This window comes from Phascolarctos cinereus, unplaced genomic scaffold (genome assembly GCF_003287225.1).
Source record: "Phascolarctos cinereus isolate Bilbo 61053 unplaced genomic scaffold, phaCin_HiC Scaffold_5;HRSCAF=322, whole genome shotgun sequence".
Taxonomy (NCBI): Eukaryota; Metazoa; Chordata; class Mammalia; order Diprotodontia; family Phascolarctidae; genus Phascolarctos; species Phascolarctos cinereus.
The window spans coordinates 402,619,993-402,637,341 of record NW_027555958.1 but is presented as its reverse complement, the minus strand read 5'-3'; the positions used below and the strand labels follow the sequence as shown (position 1 = coordinate 402,637,341).

The window sequence follows — 17,349 nt, the reverse complement described above, 5'->3', positions numbered from 1 at the left end:
ATGTCTCCTACCTTCTTTTCGCCCTGCATAATCTTGACCCTATGATGAACTAGTTCAATTACATAAGACCCTTTATCCTAGAATTCTTTGTTCCTTTGTCCTGCTGCCATTTTTACCTTCCCTCCTGGGGAGATAGTTTTATTCAATTCAGTTAAATTCAACAAGCATTTATTAAGTGTTTATGATTTGCCAGGCCTGAGAGATTCAAAAGCAAAATGAAACCCCCTGCCTCCAATGAGTTTAGCTTCTACTGGGGGAATACAAAATGTAACCAGATTAAGTAAATGGAAGACAGTCTGAGGAGGATTAGGAAATGAATCCATAGAATGTGACATGCAGACCAAGCCTTGAAGTAAGTTAAGGATTCTAGGAGCTAAGGAAGAAGGGAGATATGGAGGCACCAGGCAAAGACATTAAGGCAGGACATAGAATAAAGTTTGGGGAAAGGCAAGTAGGTTAGCCTGGCTGTGCCATGGACTGAATGAAGGTGAATAATAGGGCACACATCTAGAAACACGGCCTAGAACCAAACTGAAGACTTTTAGCTGCCAAGCTTCAGAATTTGAAGAATTTTGTGCTAGAGGCATAATTCTTGAGTGGGAGGAGGGATATGGTCAAACCTACCTCTCTGGAAGTTTTGGTATTTGTATGAAGAACGGATTGGAGATGGGAGAGCAGTAAGGGTGCCCCTGCTCCTATAGCATAAGTGAGAAATGTTAAGAGCCCAAACTAGGCTAGTGGCCATGTAAGTGGAAAGAAAGGGACAAAAGGACCAATGTCCTAGAAGCAGCATTGACAAGGTCAATTGAATCTCATAAATATCTGTGAAAATGGGGGTAGTGTGGCTTATGACTGGAATAATTCTTCTTCGCAAGTATTTCAAGGGGGGAATGGAATAATCATTCATGTCAAGAAAATAACTCCATAGGAGTACATCTAAGAATTGGATGGCAGAAGAAGAATAGTGAATATGTGAGGATTAGTGAAGGGAGAAATGGAAGCAATATTCTGGTAGCAGCATGTTACAGACCTGGCCAGAAGGAGGAAAATAAAAGAGGAATTCAGAGAATAAGTCAGAAGCTTGGCACAGAGGTATGACATTTTAGTAATGGGAAACTTCAACTCTCCATAAATGTGTCAAAAGCAGCATAACTGATAGACTCTTAACTTGCCTTAATAATAATTTAATTCTTCAAAAGGTAGAAGATCCAAGCAGGGCAAAAGTATTAGTGACCTGATTCTAACCTACAAGCAGGGACTGATTGTCAGAGTAGAAGAGATTGGAATTAGGGGAGGAAGTGATTACTCCATCTTAAAGTTTGTGAGATAAAAGGAGAGCAAAGTATCCTGGCATAGGAAAGCGATTTGTGGTTGTTCAATTATTTCATTCATGTCTAACTCTTCCAAACCATTTAGTGTTTTCTTGGCAAGGATACTGGAGTGGTTTGCCATTTCCTCCTCCAGCTCATTTGCAGATGAGGAAACCAAGGCAGCAAACAGGGTTAAGTGACTTGCCCAGAGTCACACCGATAGTAAGTGTCTGAAGCCAGATTTGAACTCAGGAAGATGAGACTTTCTGACTGTAGGCCCAACACTCTATCTACTATACCACCTAATTGCCCCAGGAAATGCGTATAGAAAAAGAAATCAAATCCCCACATTGACCACGTCCAAAAAACGTGACTCATTCTGCATGTTGAGCCCCATCACCTCTCTGTCAGGAGGCAGGTGGTACATTTAAAAGAATGTTGATGCCTTCTGCTTTCACCCTACAGTCATTTCTGAAAACATGCCCTCATCTTCCTCACCTCCACCTGTTTCCTCACAATTGAGTTTTCCCTTGTAACAAAGGAAAGTTGGGCCAAAAATGGCAATACTTTTTAGGAAGGCCACTGACAAACGGGAGCATGTCCAAAATAGGCAACCAGGATTGTCAGAGAACTAGAGAGGATGGCATACAAAGATCAGTAAGAAGAACTGAGGACTTCTTTAGTTGAACCTAGAGAATGGAAGACTTAGGGGGACCCCATGACTTCTGTTAAATAGTAGAAGGGAAGTTTGAAGAGGAGGAATTAAAACTTCTACTTGACCCTAGAAAGTAGAACTAGGAATACAGGTGGAAGTTGCAGAAAGGCCTAACTTGGGCTCATTTTTAGAATAAACTAATTAATAAGAGACATCCCAAAACGGAACAGACTCCTCAGGGAGGTAGCAGGTTATGCTTCACTGGAAGGCGTAGACTGGATGGCTGCTTTTCTGGTACATTGTAGAGAAGATTCTTGTTCAAATCCAGATTCTGACCCTTTCAGCTTTGGGAGTCTCAGATTCTATAAAGTGGCATAGCAAGCTCTCTGTAGTCCAAGCCATACCAGACAGGATGGTAGAGGTCAAACTTACCAGAAATATCAGAGAATCTTTGAATGGCTTCCAGGTACACAACAGCTATAGGTTTGCTCCATCTTCCACATTTGTTAATAGGCAAAATGGTGGGGAATCCTGGAATTTATGACCTTGCTATAGTTACTTTACTCTTTACTCTCTCTTGAGGTCATACATCTAACTTCCTTATTCCCACTGGACATGTTTACAAACTCTTCTTCCTCTTAGCAACACCCAATAATCTCTATCTCTATTTTGGCCCTTCCCAGTTTGAAATGAATTGTGAAGAGAATTCTGGCCGTATAATTGGGCACAGATAACACTGTCTCACTGTGATGAATGTTATTGAATCATTTTTTGTAAAGGGGTATCCCACACCCAGGGATGTGCTGGACTCAGCCCAAGCTGGCTGGCAAGAGCTAATTGTTAAACTGATTAACAATTAAAGTGTAAGCATTTATACCTTACAAATGCTATCAATCAGGCTTTGAGTTATTGTTTTGATGATTGTCTAGACTTGAGAAAGTGATGGAGACAACGTTAATTATGCAGATTAATTTTTAAAATGTGCTACCTGTACTTTGGGAGCTGATTGTTCAACATTTACCAGCACACCCCTGACATCCCTTAACTAGAATTAATCTGACAAGATTAGCCTGAGACCTTTATCAGGTAAGATCACTGTTTGCTGAATTTTTAGAACCAATCTATCAAAGCTATAAATTAGGTGTGAACAAGGTCCTAATTACTTTAGGAGAAGCAGTCAATTGTCCTCTGTTGACCCAATTTGCCAGTGCAAGTGGGAGAGTGAACCCGGTAGAATGGTACATAGAAAAACTGCCCAGTATATGCTTTTTCTTCTTTTCCTGTTGAGATAGAAACTTTTTAAGAGTTCAAAATGGAAAATAGAACTAAGTTTTTACAGACTAGATTTTTCAGAGGTTCCCAAAGTGGGTGATACCATCCCCAAGGAGCGCTGGAACAATCCAGAGGGGCACTAGTAGCCTCGGGTGCAATTGGGGGGGCACTGAATAAAAAATAAGGGGGCCGTCAAAGCATAAGGAAAGAAGTCGATAAAAAAATTTGAAAAGCCATTTGTACATATTTCATCTGTTGTGTAACAGAGTTAAAGTCATAGTGATTACATTATTTTCCAAATAAAGACACAAAATGCAAGTTATAACCAATCAGTGCTCACGTCCACCAAAAGGTACCAAGCAAGCACTGTCAGGCAATCGTGTTGCGCATTGTTGGGAAGTCCAGCATGCATCAGCGGGAATATGTGCATGTAATGACTTGTTTGTAATATGATACTATGTGGTTACATGATGCAATATTGCATCATCAAAATTTCAACGCAGGAAAACCCCACAAATTTGCAATCAATTATTAAATTTGAGATGCGTCATTTTAAAAAAAAATTACATATTTTTGAAATGATTCAAATTTTAAAAAAACATATCTGTTAAAGGGTTAAAAAAAGTAAACTTCCAAGAGGGCACGGAGTACTTTTTTTTTTCTGAAACAGGGGCAGCAGGTCAAATAAGTTTGGGCACCTTTGGACTAATAGAAGTAGATTTTTCCTTAAACTTGAGATCAGTCTAATTCATAGGACCACAGAGCCAGATGGAACTTTAGAAGCCATGTGCTCCAATTCTATTATTTTACAGATGAAGAATTAAGAATCAGATGAATTGAGTGACTTGCCCAAGGTCACACCAGGAATGAGGAATGAAGCCAGAAATCAATCCCAGATCCTTGAACTCCAAATCTAGCACTCTTCCCACTAGCCCACATTGATCATCATCATTACATCTGCCATTCACTGGCATCCCAACAGAAAAGGAAAAATGGACTTCATCTCTGAAAGATTAGCTCTTATCTCAGAGGTATTACTAAGGAGAAAGCAGTCAAAGATCATGGTAATGTTTGAAAAACCAAACAAAAAAAGTATCTGAACAATTCTTCCAAGAGAAACTTTTTATTGGCATATAAGAACCTTACAAAGTAAATAGATGGTTACAAAGTGTTTTGAATTTTATTAACCTTTTGAGGAAACTAGATGAAACAATCTACAGGTAGTAGGGTTATAAACAGGGTATTTAGTTTTCTTCAAACTGCTACAAAGAATCATTACAGAATTCAGAGGGTTTGGCCCTCAATCCTGCAGCAACCAGGTGCAAAGACAAGAGTTCCCAAGCCTCTTACAGTTGTGGGACACAATCCCACAACACTACCATCAATGACTGCTTTCCTAACATTATCCTCCCCTTTCTTCTAAAAATTCTGATGCCTGCCTGGAACATGGGCTATTTAAATATTGAAAGCAAATGGAAACTACTTATTTTCTAAAGAAACATTCCCCACTACCACCAAAGACTTTTGTTATGCCTATTGAAATAATTGTTGGCTTCCTTGAGAAGTGGGACCCACATATGGGAGACACCCTTCATGAAAAATCCATGCCAAAGAATCCTGAAGTTTTTTGCACAACTGCAGGGAGAGTTTGCTATAAATTTGAATCTCATTAGGGTGGCTCTCAAAATTTATCTTCCTCTTAAAAGGTAATTTGCTACATGTATTCATTGCAAAGCATACATATCCCTACTGAAAGTTACAAATGGACAAAGTGCAAATCATAAAAACTGATTATCTCTCTAGAGGAAATGTTTCCCCACAGCTTTCCCCCAAAATTAATGCGTAAAAGTGACTGTGATGGCAAGAAGCCATTGGTGCAAATTTCCACACATTGAGCTAGACTGACATGTATCAGAGAACCCAAGGATAGTATTCATAGACCTTTATGAGTGCTAAGTTCATCATAAGTTTGATAATAAAAATCACAAAAGAAGTAAATGAAATCCCTATTAAAAGCACAAGAGGCAGTGTGATATGATAGAGGAACCAGCCTTGAAGTGAAGAAGATCCATGTTCAAAGCCTGCTTCTGATAAACACTCACTGGGACAATGGGGAAAATGCTTAACCCCTCAGTCCTCCAGGTAAGTATCAATTGACTATAAATAGGCTATAAATTGCCAATATGCATAAGTGGAGGGACTTCCCAACACTGATAAAATCATAGTTCTAGATTTAAAAAAATTAAAGCATTTATTTCTTCATTATTGTTGTTCAGTCATTTTCAGTCAGTTGTGATCCCATTTGGGGTTTTCTTGGCAAAGATACTGGAGTGATTTGCCATTTCCTTCTGTAGCTCATTTTACAGATGAGGAAACTGAGGCAAACAGGGTTTAGTGACTTGTCCAGGGTCACAGAGCTAGTAAGTATCTAAGGCCAGATTTGAGCCCAGGAAGATGAGTCTTCCTATCTCTAGGCCTGGCACTTATTCCTCTGCACCACCTAGTTGCCCTCACTTATCCACTCTGAAGTGGAATAATCATCCTATACCTTTTGGTCAAGGTAGCAAGAGCTACTGGGAAAAAAATACTGATTATAGAGTCAGGCCATCTTTGCTTGAGACCTAGTCCTGACAATGTATGGCCCTGGCTGAGTCACCTGATTTCTTAGGGCCTAGGTTTCCTCATCTACAACATGAGGACATTGGTCTTAATGACTTGTAAGGTCCTTTGCTAGCTCCAATATCCTATCACTCTACTGACAATTTATGAAATATTCTTAAAATGATTATTATGCGTCTTGATTTTGATAACATCTATGTAATTTAATGGCATGTAACCTGATTTTTTTTCTTTTTCTTTTTTTCTTTCTGGAATACCACAAGATAGTATACATAGAAAAATGTCAGTCTGTCAAACAGTTTTTTAAAATCATGATTATTTTTTTTCCCTTTTCAGAATAAACCTTCGAGCTTTCACTTTGGTTGGATTTTTGTTTTCAGCTAGACAATCCAGCTCGGATTTGTTCTGCAGACTATAAATAAGGAGGACCAACTGTCCTTTGAGTTGAGGCTTATAAGTGCAAAGTGAACTTTCATTGCCAAATATGAACTTTTCCCCAATACAAAGTGACAAGAACAAGGTCATATTGCCTTCTTTTCACTCCCCACCCCAAAATAAAGTGTAAGCTCCCTGAGAGATGGGATTGCTCATTGTGTTGTCTTTCTGTTCCCAAAATCTGGCATAGTACCTGACATATAGTAGACAGCCTATTAAAAATGCTTGTTGAAAGTAAAACCAAAAGCCAAAATTACAAATACAAAGGTGACAGGTGATGGCAAGAAATTCACAAGCCCAATGGGTTACTGGGTCTGAGAATAAGTTTAATTGGCTACAACATTTCTTAAGACTTTTCAGCTTTCCCTCATTAAGATACCTACATTTATAACATAATTAACACATGTGGGCCTCAAATTGTTGCAATGACTGTCTCTGTTAATGAGCTTGCTGTTTTGTTCAGCCTGGCTGTGGATGATTGATGAACTCCTAGGAGATAGTGAAGCTGGGATATTAATGAATGATGAAAACTGGCATTACTGTAAACATTTGCATTATTCTCTTTAAGAGAGAGAGAGAGAGAGAGAGAGAGAGAGAGAGAGAGAGAAGAGAGAGAGAGAGAGAGAGAGAGAGAGAGAGAGATGCTCTGAAGTGCTCCAGAAGGCAATGTCACCTAAATGTAGAGAATGGATTGTGAAACCTGATCACAGTGTTTTCCCAGCCATAAATATAACTCCCACCTTTGTCCATCTGTCTCCCTCTTCTTTTCTATTCACCCCCCCCAAATAAGGACACTCCATTATTTTTGAAATTCCTATGAAAACTGAAGCAATCATTTGCACAGAACAGTTCGCCTTGCCAGCAAGAGCTGCTGCTTGACTACTGTAACTAAGGCTTTCCTTTTGCTTTCACTTTTTGGTTTAAGGAATCTTCTTCTATTATTTTTCTTGTAGATACTTATGTGTAGACCGTAAATGAATCCCCTAATAATTCTTGGCTGACTGTTTTCAGAGAGAAGCTGTCTGGCTAATTACCCTTGGCTAGATTTCTTACTGGTGCTCTGAATAGCTCTCCTGGTTACTTAAGATTTTGTCTTTCATGCTTGGAACATTTTCACATATCCACTGGTACTTGTCATCCCACCAGCGTCGTTAAGCCTTTGGTGTTCTGAATCTTTGGGTATCTGCATTTAGGCAAGGGGGTTATTTTCTTTCTCCTGCTCTAGAGAAATGAAACTCTGCCCAGCAGATTCCATTTTGGTATGGTCATCACCCAAAACACAATCTTCTTCCGTTAAGAGCTTACTCTTAAGCAAAAAGGCAGATGTGCTCTCCATCTCAGTTCCTGCTGGGATGGCCTGGAGCTGGGCTCTTTCTATTTCTTGCAACATGGTTGTGCCCTCTCTATACATACTTTCACTCGGTTCCATTGTTGGCAGCTGATCACTTTGGGGCACTTGACAATTGTCTGCTTCAGTATACCAGACACTGCTAGTGGCTTCTGGCTCTGTTTCCTCTTCTCTGTGTTTTCCTGAGAGTTTAATACAAGCTGGCTGAGGACCATAGCTGCCTGCTTCTGGAAACTGCATCAAACTTGTACCACTGGTCTCTTGACTGGAAGACAGGCTGGCACTGATCTCACCCAAAGTGCACATTTCCCAATGGAATATGGATGTTGGTTTGGCCTCTTTATTCACTTGGGTTTCTTCTTCCTTTTCCCCTTTCCCACTTTCTTCCCCCTGCTGGTTCCCATCATTCCTCGCAGCTTCTCCTCCTTCCTCCTGGGCAGCATCTGTTGGCACCTCGACAGTCACTGTCAACAAGTTTCTGATCTCACTCAAGGAGTCTGGGGCAAGAGTTTTTTCCCCAGACTGGTTTACATTCTCAGCAATTCCTCCAAACTCCATTCTAAGTGTGTTTGTGTTCAGGAGATCTGCTTTTTCCTCTTGTGCTGAATCAGCTTGGTCAAACATCCTAGCAATAATCACTTTCTCACTGGCATTTAGAGAAGGGCTAGACAGCAGGAAAGACATGCTTTCCTCTCTGGCAGAGGGATATATGCACTCAGGTTGGGCCTCTGGGCTCTTCTCCTCTGACGTGAAGAACACTTCATTACTTGATGTTTCGTGGTCTGAAATTGCCTGCAGGCCTGTCAATGATTTCTTGGCAGGACTGGCCTGGTTGGACCCAGAGGGGGTTTTTAGATCAGTTAAGCTGGACACACTTTCACAAGGCAAGGCCATATTGTCCTCAAAAAGATTGTGCTTCTTGAGAACAGCAGCTTCCTTTATCACTGTGTAGGACCAGAAAGTGAAATAAAAAATTTACATCCTACTTTGAGCAGGCTGGACATTATATTTTCTGCCAGAACCCCAAGTACCCTTCCAACCAAATCCCACACACCGTTCTAGGTCCATCTCAAGTCCTACCTCCTGCATGAAACTTAGATGGATCACACTAATCAGAAATGCTTTTGCATTCCTTAGAATCCCTTCAGCCCTTAATATGGGCATAATTCATCTGGGCTTTTGTGTCACTGGGGTGTAGGGTCTAAATCTAGAAAGAGCCTTTCATCTTGTCTAGTCCTCTTATTTTACATAATAATTTACTTCTTCAAGCTTGTAACCTTTTATAGGGAGTCTTTCCTGATCCTCCTTAATGCTGGTGCCTTTCCTCTATTGATTATCTCCAATTTTCCTGGCTATGTCTCATTTGTACATAACTGTTTGCATGCTGTCCCTCCTTGTCCCCATTAGACTGTGAGTTCCTTGGGGGCAGAAGCTGTCTTTTGCCATTCTTTGTCTCTCCAGTATTTAGCACCATGTACTTTGTATCCCCTTTGCATGACATGTAGTAGGAAACTAATAAATGCTTATTGACTGGCTAATTAACTGTTACACAGTGATATTATTTAATTGTAGATGTATGCATGTCACATTCCCCCAACTAGTTGGATAAGCTCCCAGATGGCAGAGACTGGTTTTGTACTTCTTTTCTATCTTCCTTGAAGTGCCTACCACAAGGGTAATCACATAGTACATTTCCTTTTTTCTTTGTTTTGTTTTTAGGCAGTCGGGGTTAAGTGACTTGCCCAGGGTCACACAGCTACTTAGTGTCTGAAGCCACATTTGAATTCAGGTTCTCTTGACTTTAAGGCTGGTGCCCTATCCACTACACCACCCAGCTGCCCCACATAGTACATTTCCAATAAATACGGTTGGCATCCATTATGAGGTTTGAGAGTTCTGCTCAGATCCTCCCTTTCATTTTTCTTTCCTCCTGAACAACCCGAGCACATAAAGGATAAGAAAAACTCTTCCAGCTCTCCAGGGTTTTCACAGTGAAAGTTCTGATCAGAACAAACTCTAAGCCCCAGTGGTCCTGGTTTGTTCTACAAGGGACACAAGGCGTTTTGGCAGATAGATCCCTTTTGTCGAGAAGTAATGTGATACCCAAGAGCCATCTTTATAATGGCCAGGCACATTGTAGTCATAGCAGGTTTTCTAGATAGCCCACACGTTATACTTCTCTACCCTCATCCCTATCCTTAGCATGACCTAGGGTACTAAATAGTCAGTAAGGATGACCTTTAGGGCACTGGGTCATTGTCTTTCATTTTTTGCTCTGGTATAAGTGAGTAGGCCTGTGGTATGGTGGAAAGAACACTGAATTTGGAGTCAGGGAGCCTGGGTTCAAATTTCATTTCTGTCACTCACCACCTGTGTTACTGTGGCAAGCCATTTAACTCTGTAGGTCTCGGTCTCCTCATCTGTTAAATGAGGACACTGCACTAGATTGGCCTCTACGAAGGCAACTTGGTGTGTGAATAAAATATTGGACTCAGAGTCAGGAAGACCTGAGTTTGAATCCTTCCTCAGAACTTACTAGCTGGCTACCGCTGGGTGGGGCACTTAACCTCTCTCACATTTAGCTTCCTCATAGAGATAATAATAGCACCTAGCTCCCAGAGTTGTGAGAATCAAGTTTAAGAAAATATGTGATGACTCTGCAAATATTAAGGTGCTTTATTAATGTTAGTTACTTATCTAAGGTCCCTTCCAGGGTGAAATCTATGATGCTATGAAAATGGTGGCTGGCACTGATACAGAGCTTTATGATTGACAAAGAACTTTATGTCCATTAAATATCTGATCTTCTGAGACACATAGCTTGACTATACATATCTCTAAGCCCTGCCTGGGTAAAGCAAGGGGGGAAGAATGTTTTTAACCTTTACGATGAGTGTAAGCAGCTCTTTCCATTGGAAAGAAGGCCCTTCTTCCCCTGTCTGAACTGCACTAACAGTGAGGCTCGTGCCTGATGAAGGGAGACTCATTCATCAAATGAGAAGGGAAAAAAGGTCTGAGCATCTGCCTTTATTTGGGGTCACCCAGATACTTTAAATGGGCAGGTGACTGGAAGAAAGTTAATCTGTTAGCTCCTCCTCTCATGCTCTCATTTCTTTCTTCCTTTCTTTATGCTCTCTCTTCCTCTAGGAAACCCATATATATCTTTCCTTTTCCTTTTCTATATCTGTTGGTAACAGACTTAAGTTGACCCCTTTCATCCTGTTTTGGATTTCCCCCTCCCTGATTGGAGTCCTCACCTCTGAGCACATCTAAGACCAAGAAATTCCCCTTACCTTTTACTGTTTCATCAAGCAGGGTTTGATACAAAATCTCCTCATAGACATTTTCAACCTGGATCACATTGGTGTGATCTGCAAAGATGAACTGCTCATATTTCTGAAGCTCCTAGACAGTAAAAAAGAAAGGGTGAAGAGGAAAAAGGTATGAGGTGATGGTTATTTCAGGAGACGTCATAAAGGGGAGTTACCATATGTAATCTCTCCATATGTAAGCTCCTTGAGGGCAAGAATGGAGTTGGGTTTTTTGCCTTAGTAATCCCAGTGCCTAGAAGTACCTTGCAGTCCACCCACAAGCATTTTTAAAGTACTCACTATGTACCAGGCACTGTGAATAGAGTAGGTATTTAATAAATGCTGGTTTAATGGAACTAAATGGAGGACAAGGTAATATTGATCAACTAGATTAGGAGTCAGAAGACTGGAATGCAAATCCTGGACTCTACTACTAGCTATGTGATCTTGAGCTCTTCACTTCATCATGCCGGGCCCCTCAGTTTCCTCATCTGTAAAAAAGAGGGGAGTTAGGTAAGATGGCCTCCAAGGCTCCTTTTGTTTGTAAAGCTATGATCCAATGGACAAACCATTGGCTCTGGTTTGGATCTGTAGGACGTAGAATTGTTTGTAGTTCATACGTCTAAAGCTAGACAGAACTTTAAAGGCCATCTGGTCCAACCTGAGCCCCAGGGAAGTGAAAGGAATTGCTCAAGGTCACACAGTAGCAGAGGACATGCAGAGCATGGATTCGAATTCAGGTTCTTTTGACTCCACATCCCCAGATGTCTTTCTACAAGTCCCACATGGCCTTCCTCAATGACAGCTACCATCAAATATTTGGAGAGTTTTTATGTGGAAGGCAAATGTGACTCGTTTCTGCGTAGTTCCAGAATGCAGGATTAGGAACAGTGAAAGGAAGTAACAGAAAGACACATTTAGATTTGATGTAAAGAAAAACCTTCTAACAACTAGCGGCATTCAAAGGTAGAATGAAGTGACCCAAGAAAAGTAGCCGACTCCCTCTCAATAGAACTGAAAGTGAAGGCTTCTCAGGGATGCCAGAAGGATGATTCCTGGGCAGGTACAGGTTGGCCAAGATGATCTCAGAGGTCCTTTCCAAATCTGAGATTCTGTGATTCCACCTAAAGAGCCCAGACTGAATGTGGAAAAGCTACAGGCAACGTGGTACTAGAGATAAGAGCACTAGATATGGTATGAAAGGACCTGAATTCCAATCATGCCTCTGACCTTTGACAAGTCACATCATCTCTGGTCCTCTGTAAATTGAGGAAGTTGGACTCCATGGCCCTTAGGTCCCTTCCAGCTCTACATCCATGATCATATACTCAGTTCCACACTCAGCTCCCATTATCTGGGATGCTGGTAGGGAGGAGAAAAAAGGAGCAGACGGTTTATTTTCTTGGGTAAAATATCCGCTGTACAGAACTAGGTTTTGAAGACGAGCCTTTCGGACAGCTTCATCCAACTACATTTACATCAAGGCATTGCATGTACTAGTTAGAGATACTTTTGAAAAGCATGACAGGAAGTAGGTTACAGGGTATATATACCTAAAAAGTCTCTGTAGTATAGCCAGGGGATCTGCATATCACAAGGGATCTATGTCTCTTCTATAATGTCAAGAATGATACCCAGAGGCATAGAAGCTGCTTCCACATAGCCTTGATTTTCTATGGGCTCCTGCAGAAATGCTTTCAGTACCCAACTAGCATTCTGATTCCCCCTACAGAGGAATAAGGAGGTAGAACTCACCCAGCAGAAAGGGAAAAGTGAGATAAAACATCTCACTGAGTGTCTATCATGAAAGCAAAGCAGTAGACAGTAACTATTTCCAAATGACTCCACTGTATACTTTTCACCTCCTAAGAGATCCTGAGCTCTTTCGATCAGTAAGTAAACACAGATTAAGGATCTACCCAGAGCCAGGCACTATGCTAGATGCTAGGCATACAAATGCAATGAATGAAAAAAAAAACTCTATTCACAAAGAGCTGAGAGAAGACAAAAGACAATTTACAGGCACAGAGGGGACACAGAGTTTCCTAGATATGAGTGCTAAGACTAGGGCATGAGGAGGAGTCAATTAAGCCGAAGGAAGCTGGAGATTTGGGGATGCTATCCAAGAATCTGGAAACTCTGCTGTAGGTTTTACCAAAACACATACTATGAATTCTATTCCCTCCCCCAAGAGTAAAAAGTAAACACTTATTGATTACCCATTACCCACTGAGTACTGCTTTCCTCTGAAGGCATTCCTGAAAATCTTTCAATCTCTGCCTATCCTACTAGGCCAGTGGCAGAAGCAAGCAGCATCATTTTTTCCTCCTGAGCATCTGGTTAGGAGGCCATATCTCTTCTCTCTCCTTTTTTGGGGGGAATGGATGAGGAGTGGGGCAGAAGTGTGGGAGGTGGGGAGCACTGAAAATTAAGGTTACCACCAAGCCTCTCCCCCTCTTGTTTACCAGTGACACACATCCCTTTCATTCACCATGCTCATTCTCTTTCTGTGCTATGCATATCAAGTAAACCCAGTATGGCCCAAGAGAGGCACTGATTTCTAATCCAATTGTATCTTCTTTGTAGGGCTCTGTGTGTGTGTGTGTGTGTGTGTGTGTGGTGTGTGTGTGTGTGTGTACTCTTAGGCTTGTTAAAATTAATGTTTTCCATGCGCTTGCTAAGCCTTATTAAATACCCCCTAGCCATCTCAAAAAAATTCATGTTGGTTTATTGGCCAATGTAAAAGACGCCAGAAGTATCTGACTGGGAAGAAGTATTAAATTATACCTCCAGAATCTCTTCCTGGGTCCAAGAATCCCATGAAATTATCAAACACCTTGCTGGATACTTTCCAGCCTTATTCTACATTATTTCCATTCCTATACTCTAGGGTCAAGTCCCACTGGCTTCTATACGGTTCCTCAAACACGACACTTCATTCCCCATTTTCTTGCTTCTGCACATACCTGGAATGCAGTCAGTCCTTCCTTACCTAGACTGTTCAGATTCCCTAGTTTCCTGAAAGCTCAGTTCAAACCTTGCCTAACCTGCCCCACCCCCTAGCAGCAAGAGCCCTCAAGGCCTTCTACAGGAAGCCTTTCCCCACCCCTCTTAATCCTAGTGACCCCCTCTGTTGATTATTTCCAATTTATCTTGTAAATAGCTTGTTTGCACATACTTATTTACTTGTCTCCTATTTGATTGTGAGCTCTCTGAGGGCAGGGATTGTCTTTTGCCTTTCTTTATTTCTCCTGTGCTTAGCAAAGTGCCTGGCACAGAGTGGATACATAATAAAGGTTTATTGACTGACCGACCTTGCATATACCAATCTCCTTGTATTTATTATGGACATACCTATATATCTTCACATTGTCTCCTCCAATAGGACATAAACTCATCACCAGCAAGGGGTGTTTTGCTTTTATCTTTGTATGCCCCAGCACACAGCACAGCACCCGGCACAGAGGTAGTGCTATTGAGGAGCATGTGGTACAGTGGATGGAGCACTGGCCCTCAGGTCAGGAAGATCTGAGTTCAAATCTGGCCTCAGACACTTAGTAGTTGTGTGACCCTGGGCAAGTCACTTGACCCAGATTGCCTCCCCACAAAAAATAATAATAAATGCTTATTGACAGATGGATAAAATTCAAACACACTGGACATACAAAATTCCCTTGGATCTCGATTCTGATCAAAAAGGAAATAAGGCCAGTGTGTACAACTTGTTCTTAATGAACCCATACTGGTTTCATAGTGAAAACCACCTTTTTTTGTTTGTTTAAATATACACACCTGAGTTCCACTGAGGGATTAGGGACTTTGACCAGTGATTCCTTACCACAAGAAACTCCCAGCTGAGGAAACAGCCTCTACCAAGGCAGGTCAGCATCAGCTTTGTAAAGTTTAGTTTTAGAAAGGAGACTGGGGGCTCTGAGAGATTAAATAACTCCTCCAGGTTTACAGAGCCAGTATGCTTCAGAGGCAGGCCTGGAGCAGGCCTGCTGCTCAAGTTCCATTAAGCAAAAGTAAGTACAATAGAGACACTCACTGCCTGAGGGACTGGAATATATACATAGTCTAGATATAGACCTATCAGGGATCTTCACTGAACTTGGCTGATTCTTTAAGACAGCAGATTTCCTTCCATGTTGTGTTCAGCAGGTATACTAGAAAGAGCCCTTGGCTTGGATTCAAAGGTCCTGGGTTAGAATCCTGGCTCTGACACTCACCATTTGTGTAACCTTGGTCAAGTCTATCCCATTCTGGGTCTCAGTTTCCTCACTTTAAAATAAGGAGGTTGGGCAAAAGGATGTCTAAAGTCCCTTTTAGCTCCAAAACTATATGAAATATGATCTATGATCAACTGAGATGATCCAAAGGCAGTTTCATTTCAAATGGCAGGAAAAATATATTGCTTTTTGATTGAGGTAATGAATGAGTAGGGGAAGGAAGAGAGGGATTCGATCCATCATTGTTTTACCTTAGACAATTGGCCTAACCTTCCCAAGAAAGTTGATGAAGGACGTACTATGCCATTATTAGGTGTTTGTATTGTCCTAGGCATGTGTGCCCCATGACAGTGAATGCTAGATGCTATACTAGGTGCTCTCTAATAAATGCATAAGGGAAAATAGGGGGTTGGGTCAGGAACTCTGTGTGATCTGAGTTCCTCACTGGGAATAAGTGAGCTCTGCAGGGAATGCCTACTACAGCGAGGGAGATTCCCTGGTCATGATTTATTAAGGTATGCCTTCCCTCTGGCCTGGTCTGACCTTGCTTCACTGTCATTCTTTGTCCATCCTTCCACAACGAAGAGTCCCTTAAATCCCTCAGCTTTCCAAGAGTTTCCAGCATGTGAAAGTTCAGGATCAAAATGTACCAAACATATCTCTAATGCTCAGCTTGATAAACCTTGCAATTGCTCATGCGGGGGGGGGGGGGGGGGGGGGGGGGGGTAAAGTTTTGCCATAGATTGAGATAGAAACATCTGGCTTAGGGAGTCATTCAGCAATAGGCTATGAAGACATTTGCCTAGAGGTCACTGGTTTACAACAGGTGATCACCACTCAACAGCTGTTCTGTGGAATGACTTGGTGGCTTTCATCCAGTATCTTGCTAATAGCTGAACAGTTTGCAGCTGGCAATAATGGATTCTTTCTTTTATTTTTTTAAAGCAACCTCAGAAGAAAGCCAAAGCACATATGTGAGACTCTTCCTCCCACACTCTAATGGTGACTATAAATGAGAGTCTGCATTGATACAGTGGATAGGGAGTTGACTTTAGAGTAGGGAACGCCTGTATTATGTCTGGCCTCTGACACATATTGGCTATGTCACTGGAGCTCACTTCAACCTTCAGTCGAGTGACCATTCCCACTAGATCCTACATCCTAATTAACACCTTGACAAAGTCACCTACAGTGGGTGCCTACACTTTCTCTCCTCTTACTAACTTCTAAACTCTATGCATTTATCTTCTGACCTCAGCATTAAACTGGAAATGCCCTTACTAAAGTTACCAATGATTTTCTAATTTCCACATCAAATGGCTTTTTCTCAGTCCTCATCCTTCTTGACTCTCTGTAAGCTCTGACACTTGACCACTTTTTCTTTTTGAATACTCTCTCCTCTCTAGTCCTGTGATACTGTTCTTTCTAGGTTCTCTCTCTCTGTCCGATTGTTCCTTCTCAATCTCTTTTTGCTAGCTCTTACATCCATATTATGACCATTAACTAGAGGTGTCCCCCCAAGCTCTTTTCTGGCCCCTCTTCTCTTCTCCCCCTATGTACTGTCTACTTGTGATCTCATCAGCTCCTCTGGGTTTAATTATCATGTCTCTTCAGATAATTCCCAGATTCATATAGTCAACCCTTGTTTCTCTCTGGATATATAATCCCATATCACTGAATGTCTTTTTGACATCTAGAACTGGATGTCTCATAGGCATCTCAAACTCAACTTGTCCAAACAGAACTCGTTATTATCCTCCCCAAACTCCCCTCTCTTCCTAAATTTCCTACTACTGTTGAGGTCACCACCGAATTTTCCCAGTCACCCATAACCCTGGTATCATCCTTGACTCTTCATTCTCACTTACCCCACATATCTAATCAATTGCCATATCTTGTTTCCACCTTCACAGTATCATTCCCCTGTATTCCTTCTGCTCTCTACCCACACAGCTACCACATTAATACAGGCCCTCATCATCACCTTGCACCTAGAGTATTGCAGCAGCCTCCTAAATGGTCTCACTGCCTCAAATCTTTGCCAACTCCAACCTGTCATCCACTTAGCTTAGCTGCCAAAGTGATTGTCCTCAATCACAGATCTGATGTTATTGTCCAACCCCCTAAAACTCCAGCAGTTTCCTGTTATTTCTACATCAATTATAACTCC

At 41.5% G+C, this 17,349-nt stretch overlaps 1 protein-coding gene across 1 annotated transcript in view; it reads right to left on the bottom strand.

Moving 5' to 3' along the window:
• Positions 1 to 6,901: 6,901 nt before the first annotated feature.
• Positions 6,902 to 17,349, bottom strand: part of NIBAN1 (niban apoptosis regulator 1) — a 203,620-nt gene continuing 193,172 nt past the window's right edge. The window contains exons 13-14 of the mRNA XM_020984400.2: positions 10,933 to 11,044; positions 6,902 to 8,583 (exon numbers count right to left, since the gene is read on the bottom strand). Of these exons, the coding sequence (XP_020840059.1) occupies positions 7,481 to 8,583; positions 10,933 to 11,044 (1,215 nt within the window). The 3' untranslated portion in view covers positions 6,902 to 7,480. The remainder of the gene's footprint in view (positions 8,584 to 10,932; positions 11,045 to 17,349) is intronic.